General features: G+C 37.4%; 1 protein-coding gene across 1 annotated transcript; it reads left to right on the forward strand.

Annotated features, from left to right (window-relative positions):
* The first annotated feature begins 3,101 nt into the window (after positions 1-3,101).
* On the forward strand, positions 3,102-9,562 carry LOC118816616. The gene is made up of 5 exons (XM_036583101.1): positions 3,102-3,537; positions 4,415-4,738; positions 5,326-5,643; positions 6,113-6,400; positions 6,711-9,562. The coding sequence occupies exons 1-5, from the start codon at positions 3,507-3,509 to the stop codon at positions 7,052-7,054; spliced, it is 1,305 nt and encodes a 434-aa protein (XP_036438994.1). The 5' UTR covers positions 3,102-3,506; the 3' UTR covers positions 7,055-9,562.
* The last annotated feature ends 1,414 nt before the right edge of the window (positions 9,563-10,976 follow it).

Raw genomic sequence — 10,976 nt, forward strand, 5'->3', positions numbered from 1 at the left:
CTGTAAAACACACAAGAACATTCAGCTTACTTTTCTCATTTCTTTTCAAACTTTAATCGCAGCAGTCCACTCAATGTTCACACGGTCGCCTCCTGAGCTCTACTGATGTGTCGTTCACGACCGAGTCGATTCTTTGAATCGGCTCTCTCGAGTGAACAGCAGACTCGCACTGAAGAGCTGTTTTTTTTTACTTGTAAATTAAAACAAAACAGATGGGTAGATGGTCAGACACTGCAGTCCTAAAATCACTGGGGGAGTATAATTTTGGCAGGTGTCAAAACTGCATTGGAGTTCCCATGCTGAACTTTGAAGATAAAGATAAGGTACCAGAATGAGTTTACTAGGAATCAGACTTTGCACCCCAGAGACAAGGGGGGAGCATAGTAGCCAACTTCTCAGTAGCCAGTAGCCAGTAGCCAACTTCTGTTTATTCAGTACTGTGTATGTGTTTCTAACTTAGTTCAACTTAATTAACAGATGAGCTGAATCAGGTGTGTTTAATGAGGCAGTGTGCTGAAGTCTGCAGTGTTTTGGCCTGTTAGGACTGGAGCTTGACACGTGATCTATCCTGTGAACCCCCACCTCTCAAAATTCATCCCTTTGAAATGATGTATTAGTGTGGCCAAGTTTAATAACAAGCATATGAATTTTTGTTCATTAATTAATACGAAGGTAGATTAAGGATTTTATTGAAATTGAAGCGATATAACTTGGCTAATAGTGCAAAGGTGGAGGGGGGTGCAGGGAGGGTCTACTACTGAATGAAAAGATGTTTGGGAGCCGAAAGAACAAACTGTTCTATGTTAACTGAGCCAGTTTCTCTGACTCATTGAAAAGAGATGGAATACCCATCACTAGATGGAAAGTCAATTCCAAGAGTCGATTCTTCAACTGACACGTCTGGACTCAGGGGTCTACTGTCAATGACTCTTTTGTTACATATGTTATGTATGATTCTAATTTCAATCTACTGAAAAATATGTTCTGGGCTGTAGTTTAATAGCCAGGACCTACTTGCCCCTGGTAATAACTGATTTACACATGTCTTTAAATGTAATTTTAATACTAGTAAAATAGTATAGTAGGAAACAAAGTTTTCTTTGGTCTTTGTTTGTTTGTTTTCTATCTTTAAGGCCAAAACTATTTCAAAATCTTCATAAACAGTGTCTTATTGTCTCATCTGGCAGCAAATTTGTAATCATTTTATGTAATAACTTTCTGTAAGGGAGCTTTTGGAGGCATTAAACTTTGGACATCTAACAACCCTGAAAATATACCACCACACACATGCATGCAACATTCTGCATTCAGTAGAACATACTATTGATGTGAAACTGGTACCCCCTATAAGAATGGTGATAAAGGCCTTCTGAAACCACAGATATGATACCATGTGTGTATCTTTATTACAATTGGTTTAGTATGAACAGCTTGTATTGATTAAATGTCAGCTAAAAGAGGAGAGAAAAGTGGACCCTGTGTACAACAATGTAAACACTGAAATAGTAGTGTATTTCTCTGTGGACTAACCTGACCGGTTCATTTCCACCACTCACAGACTACACCCACCTGTTTTTGTGAAAAACAATGTAACACCACCCTTTCTCATCTCTCTCCTGTTTTCCTGTTCTTTTTTGTTTTTGGAAGCCAGATTTTTCTTAAGGAAGCTGAGATAATTCACTGCTATCACATATCATTCACACCTGTTTGAAGGGCAGGACCGAACTTTTCTTGTAAATAGGGGGGTTGGGCAGGGGGGATACAGAGGCTCTGTGGATGTTTGCTTTTTGCCAAAAACAAGAAAAGAAAAAGAAGTTTCCACAATAAGAAAGACGCTGGGCAAAAAACAGCATCCATGGGAGAGTTGCAAGCCACTGCTGACCAAAAAGGACACAAAGGCTCATTTCACATTTGCTAAAAAACATCTAGATGACCCCCAATATGTTTGGGATAACATTCTGTGGACTGATGAGTCAAAGGTGGAACCTTTTGGAGGACATGGATCCTGTTACATCTGTGTAAAGCTAGCATCACATTCCACCATAACAACATCACACCAACAGTCAAACATGGTGGTGGTAGTGTGATGGTCTGGAGCTGCTTTGCTTCTGCAGGACCTGGACGACTTGTCATAATTGATGGAACCATGAATTCTGCTCTCTATCAGAAAATCCTGAAGGAGAATGTCCACCAGTCAGTTTGTGAACTAAAGCTCAAAGCAGTCGGGTTATGCAGCAGCAAATGAGTCAAAGTACACAAGCAAGTCCATCTCTGAATGGCTCAAAAAAAAAAATTGAATCCCACTGAGATTCTGTGCACAAACAGAAACAGGCAGTTCATGCTCGAAAGCCCCCCAGTATAGCTGACTTAAAGGGGAACTCCACCAATTTCTCAAAAATTCTACATAATCAAATGGTTGAGATGTAAACAAAGTCATTCATAGTGGTTTGATGTAAAATACTCTGTTCTAGAGAAACCGGTTGAGTCACAATTGTTCACAGTGGTGGTGACAGGAACCAGACATCTGCAGAGTTTACTGTTAAAGTTTATGTTAAGTTTACTGTTACTTTTACTTTTAAAGCTCCCTCACAGAAAGTAATTACATAACATGGTTAGATATTTGCTGCCTGATGTCTGACACTTTGTTATTTGATAGCTTTGTAATATGATTTTGGGTTAAAATGTATTTTAATCAATTTATTTCAATCCATTCATGGCGGAGAGGTAAATTCAGGGCACTGTAAGGTGAAACAGTCCCCAATGCAAACTTTTTTTTTTTTTAAAGTTATCACTATTGTACCATCACCAACGTTACATATAAAAACTCAGAAGAAGCTGGTTGTTTTAGATAGTAAATAAAATGGCTATATTTGTGTTGTAGACATGGTGACACATGGTTCCTATCACCACCAATGAATAAACATATATAAGTATATATATATATATATATATATATATATATATATATATATATATATATGCATATACATCAAAGACAGACTTTTCATCATATTTATGATGTTGCTTGGTTGTTGAGACGGGGTTGGCTGCCCAAGTGGGTGGAGACTTGGCTTATGTAACATTATTACGAATTGGCAGAGTAGAGAAACGTAGGTATGCTACATTTTTGCTCTGGGTAGCAAACCGAGTCTCAACAACCAAACAACAGAATAAATATGATCAGCCTGTTCTCAGTGCAACAACGCAGAGGCCTGAAAACAGGAATATAAGTCAGGACGCGTCGACGTGAGGTGGAAATTTCAAGATGACAATTTAGATCTTGATTTTTTCTTCGTTGGATCGAATTTCACAGCTCGCTCACCTGCAGGTCACGCGCTCTTTAAAGCACTTCATACCGGTTAGAAGTGAAAGTAAAGGAAGCGCTTAAGAAGCGGTTTATATACGACCTGTTATATATGCTGTTCATAACAACTTAGCGTTCATGTAAACTAAGGTAAATAACTGCATATCAGACTCTCCTGCTGACTCAGACACTCAGAGACGCGATGCTGCGCTGGATTTTAACGGTCTTCCTCGGTAAGTCTTCACTAAATCTGCAGCAGCAATTCGACATTATTAATCAAACTTTGTTCACTTAAATAGCCTGGTGTGACCTCGGGAGGCATATCTGACAGTCTTAACGAGGCTACTGAGGTCTGTTTTCTTTTTAAAAGCCCTCTATGCTGGACAAACCAAGAAAGAGACCGATGATAAGCAATATTTCGCTCCTTTGGCTAGTTTACTTTCTAGTATTAGTTGCCACTGTTAGATCAGGCCTGCTGAATTCCTCCAAACACTGCTCTCACTCACCAGAACCACCCCAACAACAACTAATCCAAATATCCGTTTACATGTAAACATCCCCCCGTGTGTTTGTGTATATTTGCTTTTCTGATTTATTTATGCAGAAACATTTGGAGACTGTGGACTCAAATCACTGTTTACTTATTGCTGATTTGGCATTGAGTGAAAATATTCATTCAAAATGTGACCTCAAAGTAGTTTATGAAAAAAAAAACAATCTGATTTTCACGAAGAAAAAAACAAACAAACAGGAGTCACGAGACTGGAAGACAGGAAGGCCTGTTGTGTAAATGTGTCATATGATCTCTATTGTAAGTGTTTTATGGACCTGCAGCATGATCTGCTCTGTTTGGCTGAGTTTAAGCACAGTTTTAGCCTGAACACCAAAACAAATGATTGTTTTTTTTATTGGTCATTTAAAAGTAATTTGTTATTATGGTGTTCGGACATGTAGAAAAGTGTTAATCAAGCACAATACATTTAAATGTTTAGTTATATTGATGTATCTTGCCGCTCACTGGAGCTGAACTGTAGTCATATTCTATTAGTGGCAGGACTTTAAATGGAATTTCCACTTGTTTTAATAAAATAATTGGATTCTGTCTTCCAGCCCTGCTTACCATCCCCACAGTGACCGATGCTGTGACGGTGCAGCTTGGACACAGTGCCACCGTTTCTTGTCATGTGAACTGTTCTACAGTCACATGGTGGAGTAAAGGCATAGAGGTTTTTCAGAGTTTTAAGATTTTTGAGTTTTCTGAAGGGAAATGCACTGTAGCTCCAGAATTTAAGGACAGAATTGAATGTTCTGAAGAGAAGATCAGAGGAGGAGACGTTTCCCTCACTATGACGTCTGTTGTGTACAATGACCGAGGCTGGTACTACTGCTCTTGTGACGGAAAGGACCAGTGTGATAGGAGGATTGAGGTACTAGGTAGGTTCTGATCTTATTCAGTAAGCTTTTGTAATAAGCCAGTGTGCTGTGAGCCCTGAACAAAATGGTTGTTTTAAAACTGCATTTATACACTATATATCTATAAGTCTGTAGACACCTCTTTATCCAGCATTTTATCCAGCCTCTACTCTTCTGGGAAGGCTTTACACTAGATGTTGGAACATTGCTGTGAGGGTTTGATTGCATTCAGCCACTAGAGTGTTAGTGAGATGTTGGATGATTAGTTATGGATCACTCCAACTCATCCCAAAGCTATTAGATGGAGCTCCATCACTCCAGAGAATGCAGCTGCACTTCCCCACAGCCCCCTGCTGAGGGGCTTTATACCTCACTAGCCAGCAACTAGTCCAAAGTATTCCATTTTCTGATATACACATTAATTACACACATCTATAACCTAAGAATAGTTCAACAACTTTGCATTAAAGTCTTTAGTTACTGAATAATAATAATAATAATAATAACAACAACTTAATATGTAATAAGCCTGGCATTTTAAGGGGTTAATTATTGGAAACTGACCAGTGAAATTGCTCATTAATTATTGTTTTTATATTTTATCCCAGTTCCTACCACCTTAAGTATCTCTTTTGGAGGTGAGGCTACACTCCCTTGCTACGCTGAAACAGACAAACGGACGGTGGACTCCTCTGCCTATGTGCTGTGGGAAAAGGACGAACAGCAGGTGTTGAAGCTCGAGAATGGAAAGATGTCATATGGTTCTGGATTTGAGCAGAGGGCCACAGTGTCAACAGAACGTTATAAGAAGGGTGACCTCTCTCTGACCATCGATTGTGTCACATTCTCTGACTCTGGCTTATACAGATGCTCCCTTAAGGATGGAGAACACGGATACCCTGATCCCATCTCTCTGATTGTTGAAGGTTTTTACATTTTCATTGTCTTTTGTATTGACTTACTTAAAAGAACTACAAAATATTAGCCTAAATAAATGCTACTGAAGACCTGCTACTATAGGTGGAGACTGTGTTTTGTGTTGTGGGTATTGTTTACATGCAGATCCTCATACAACTACTGCTATGAACAAACACAAATGTTATTAACATATTTTTAACTTAGATTAGATGAAGATATTAATGGGTTTACCAGCTAAATTGGAAGAAAGTGATAAAGCAGTAAAACAGCAGTATAACCAGTGGCTGATTATTGTCTGTAAATCAAATTATTTTTCACATATAATCCCATAATCGCACCATTCTACAATTTTAAACAGAAAAAAAGCAACTTTTCTTATTTTCTGTGACATACTTTGACCTACAAAGCTATTATGTATGTTAGTATTATTTGATGAGTTATTAAGAAGTTAACAAATGTCTCTGTTTTTGCTCACAGCTCATCAGTATGTTCATCATAAAAAGGTGGGTGACTCTGTCCTGCTGGATCTAGTGGTTCTACCACCAGTGATGGTATATTTTAAGGAAAGTGACGCCACAGCAGACTCCTGGATGTGTGCCAGGCTGAAAGACGCCTTTCACTGTAAGCCAGGCTATGAGCAGAGGGCCGCTATCGTGAATAACTCTATCATGCTGAGTAAACTGTCAGAGGCTGACAGTGGAACTTACACAGTGAAGGACGTCAGGTCTGGTGAAGTCGTTGCCATTCACAAACTTGCAGTTATTGGTAAGTTTTTAATAACCGTGTAAACATTTTGACCATCACAAAATACCTAATTGGAAAAAAGATGAACAGGAAAGCATTTAAAGAGAAAAAAAGAATCTCTATATTGAAAAAGCTCCATGCTGTCTTTGTAGTTCGATGCGCTGTGATAGTTTCTTCGCAGAATTCACATCACAATGGGTTTATTATTGATTTCTTTCATCAGACTAAACAATAAAGGTGATTGAAGTGTCAAGTATGTACTTATTCATGTGTTACCTTGTTTTGCAAGTATTTATTCACGCTAATTTCCTAATTTCCTGGTCTCATTCAGGTTTGCCATCCCAGAAGTTTCCATGGGTTTCTGCCTCCATATTTTGTGCCATAATCGTGTCACTTCTCGGAGCAGTAATCTTCTTTCTTTGTCGGCAAAAGCGGCAACGGCAGACAGAGCAAAGAAAGGAGCAAAAGCAGCTGGAGGCAGGAAAAGCGAAAGATGTGACCGAACAAGAAGAACTTGTACAGCTCTCCATTCAACAAACTGAGAGCAGTATTAGATCCCCACATCCATGGGCTCAGAGTAAACCAGTCAACAGCCTGCCAGCATTAGAGGATAGTCGAGATGAAGACTCCTGTCCTAACCAGGTTTTTGACCTTGATGGAGATACACATTGCTAAAGCTACAGCCGTCCTTATTTACTCCCTTTCACACATAGATTAAGGTGACAGTTAGGCAAAAAAATCCTTTTACTCCTCAGCTGTAGTTGATCAGACATGTTTGATGCCCAAAGTTTGCTTCTAGTTTTGCACTGGAAGGCTACAAGGCTGCTGTAGCTAACAAGTAATGAAGCTAAAATGCCCACAAATGGAATCTGCAAGCCTAAATTATAATACACTTGCATCAAAACACATCTACTTGTATGAAAAATTCCAAATAGGCATGTTTGTGTGGTTTCCAAAGCGGCAAAAGTAGACAAGGCAGCCATCTTGAGGGAGTCGTAACCATGCAGTGAGAATGACGAGTTGGTACTTGCTAACGGCTAACATTCAGAAAGCATTAGTTTAGCCCCACAACAGCACTTTTTGTTTCAAAAATGTTTATTTTCCAGTTTGTATTTTAATTTCATATGCATTAATATCTTTAATCTACTGGTTTTTTTTTTTTTGGTTTGGGTGTTTTAAATAGCATTAATCTGTTAGCTTGCTAGCTTGAGTTAGACTAATTTTGTCCACATTTCAGTAACGCACTGTACTTCTGCGATAAGTCTGTCAGTACAATCTGTACTTTAGATGACACCTATTTTATACATCCACTTTACTTAGTCTTATTTTGAGCCTACTTTATGTAATGGCAGTCTTTGCTAGCAATTGCTAGTAATTGCTGTCAACGTATTTTAATACTGAGTGTAGTTGCAAACCTGTATATCCAAGTTTCCACCCCAAGATGGCGTCAATAACGCAAGTGAACAATGCACAGTGTGCAATAAATATCAAAACACAAGCTAGTGTATACACCAGTCCAAAATGCTACGCTAGAATGCTAAGCTAATGACAGTCCAAAATGCTAAGCTAAGCTAACAGTGACTTGAAGTGATTGAGCTAGCACAGAAATATTGGAACCAAAATACTTCCAACATAAATGAAGCCTTGGACCAGATATTAGAAGAACTTGTGCTATATTTTCATGCAGACAAAATAATAAGCTCAAACCGCCTCATGCCAATATACTGCATTAGTAGGATACTCTGTTGCATTTACATTACTATAAGTCAGACAACGTGAACCAGACCAAGTAAAAAAACACTGTGAATTGGACCAGTTATTTACAATATAGTGCAGTATAGCTCAAATATCGTCATTAAGAGATGATTTCAGTATCTTATCAAACTCTTATTTTTTAATCAGTGTCAGTTTTGCATATGTAGTTAATGGAAGCACAAAACTGTAAAACTGTTATGTTGTAGTCCATCCTCTATTAACACTACGAAATAACACACAGGTCCCAAATTAGTATTGGTGACCAGCCATTTCAGAAGCTTTACTTTAATTATTAATTATTTTTATTTTTTTAATTTTTTGTTTAGTTACAGCATTTAATTAAAGCATTTCAACCAAACAAACTCAACTATTAGGCCTTAAGCATTACAGGGCTAATTTGAACACCTGGCAGCTAAAATAAACGAAAAGTATAAGGTTTACTATGAAAGTACCTCAAGAACAAGTTTTTATAGTGTATTGAAACTAAAGGAGCCATAAACTGGAACATACTATGAAACCAATCAGAATATGGAGAGCCTCCTGCCTTAACTCCTGTTCTCTCATCATCAGGGCATTAAAGGAATATTGTTGTGTTTTTCAGTCCAGTCTACATCTGTAGCATCTGGTTGATTAGCACAGACAAACATTTATAATTTATTTCACTAAGAACAACAGTTCACTTGCTTTAGTATCACTCCATTATGTTTGGAGTCTGTACAAAGAAATGCACCACAATTACTGCCTGTGGTAACTGACCGTGTGCTGCAGATTGAGATTAGACGGAAAAATATGGATTATTCCTTTAAGATGTTTTCTTGCTTAACTACTGTAGCTTGTATAGTCCGTATAGATGTTTTACAATGTAAACAGAGGGAATGCAAGAAATACCTGTTTACAGCACTTGGCAATAGGGAGGAGGAAAAACTGACTGAAAACTTTCTTCAGTCACACTTGATGGAGAACCTCTGCTGCTAGTGGAACTCTTTTCTACAAACCAGCAACATCTAAACTGAGCAAAACCTCAAACACAAAATGTGTGCTGCTAGCGCTCAGTGTTTACATCAAGCTCATTTTACATTTCTAATAATAATTACCACTTAATAATAATTAATTTAACAAATGTAATCGTTTTACCCAAAGCAAAGCTAAAGTAATAGAGAAATGTTCTGCATTTTATTTATTTTTATTTATTGACTGATGGTTTTTGCACTTAAAGGTCTGTTTATGAAGTTGAGCTGCCCTTATCCTACTGACTATTTCCTATTTTATACTATTTATACTATTTTCTAGAAAATTCCCCATCCTGTTGTTCTGAAATCTCCTGGAATCACTGAGTGTGCAGTCTTTCTTATTAGTATTGGCTAAAGGCAACTACACAAAAGTGACCTTCACAGACTGTTAGTATTGGTATGCAGTGTTTGTCATGTTTAATTTAATCTGTATCTACATATGTCTATGTATGTATATATATATATATATTTATATATAATAAAAATTTTCAGAAGAGAAGCATTATTTTTTTTGCATTATTTTGTCTTTTTTATGCTAAAATAAAAGTTTAAAAAAATAAACACGTTTATATTTACCTACTTCTTTGAGTTAACAGAGCTGTACATGGAAATATAGACGTATACAAAAGTCGCACGCAACACTCCTGGTGAAATAGTTTGTTGATTTTCTTAGTCAAAATAAGTTAACATCCTCTATAAAAAAGTTTTCTGCATAATTTATAGTTACTTGCTGAGTTTAACATATAAGATTAAAACATAAGATATAACCTGTGCCATAATTTTTGCACAGTCAATATTTTATGTTTAAATGTTTTCCAGTTTTTCAAATTCAGCAAATAAATGGTGACTGTGTATTAATTGTGCAAAAATCTAGTACTAAGTGACATTTCCATAAGGTTTACATGGAATCTCTGTACAGAGATTCCTCTTATTACGTATATAGCAGTGCAAACTCTAAACTGTATAAAATACATCTTTATATAAATTTCATACATTAAAGGTCATTAAATATCTGAAGATGTCTTTAGTTTTATTATTGTAGGTGTTCAACTCTAAGATGATGCTTGGAAACCTGGCTGAAAACATCCATTCTATTTACTGTAAACTGGTTTGGAATAGTTCACTGACTAAAACTCCAGCCGACAGCAGTCCTGTGATCAGAAACTGACCACCAATAAAGGACAGCAGAAGTGATAGCACACTGAAAGGGCTGTGTACAATCTCAAAGCATACATCCATGTTTCATTGTCAACTAGTCAACAACTAGTCTGCCTTTGTATGTGGTGTTGTGTGATGTAAATGTATTGAAAAGGCATTGAATTTCAAAACTGCAGCTGTGTACTATGAAACCACTGTTAAATATGGAGTTATGAGAGAGAGAAGTTAAAGCCTGGACCCACATGCAGCTTCCTTAGGGTTCAAAGAGTTAAAACTGTAGTGACCTTGGAGAAATGTGTTCACAGTTCTGCTTTTTTATGGTTAATTTAATAGATTTTTCAGAAATTCTGCAGAATTCAGTTGCTGAGATATAAACAAAGTAACTCAGAGGGGTTTGATGTGAAATAGTGTGTTGTACAAAAAGTTACAGACTCAAGTTTCTTTACAGTGGTGGTGGAACCAAATTAGAGGGTATATGTAGTACTGAATACACTGAATTACAGAACATGTGTGTTAGAGAGAGAGAGCAAGAGAGAGAGAGAGAGAGAGAGAGAGAGAGAGAGAGAGAGAGAGAGAGAGGGAGAGAGAGGTGAATTAGAGGATATATGTAGTACTGAATTCACTGAATTACAGAACGTGTGTGTTTGAGAGAGAGAGAGAGAGAGAGAGAGAGA

The sequence above is a fragment of the Colossoma macropomum genome, unplaced genomic scaffold, assembly GCF_904425465.1.
Source record: "Colossoma macropomum unplaced genomic scaffold, Colossoma_macropomum, whole genome shotgun sequence".
NCBI classification, from domain to species: domain Eukaryota; kingdom Metazoa; phylum Chordata; class Actinopteri; order Characiformes; family Serrasalmidae; genus Colossoma; species Colossoma macropomum.

Coding starts and splice junctions, on each gene's coding strand:
- LOC118816616 (XM_036583101.1), top strand. CDS start 3,507: ATGCTGCGCTGGATTTTAACGGTCTTCCTCG. Junction 3,538..4,414: donor GATTTTAACGGTCTTCCTCG/GTAAGTCTTCAC, acceptor TCTGTCTTCCAG/CCCTGCTTACCATCCCCACA. Junction 4,739..5,325: donor TAGGAGGATTGAGGTACTAG/GTAGGTTCTGAT, acceptor ATTTTATCCCAG/TTCCTACCACCTTAAGTATC.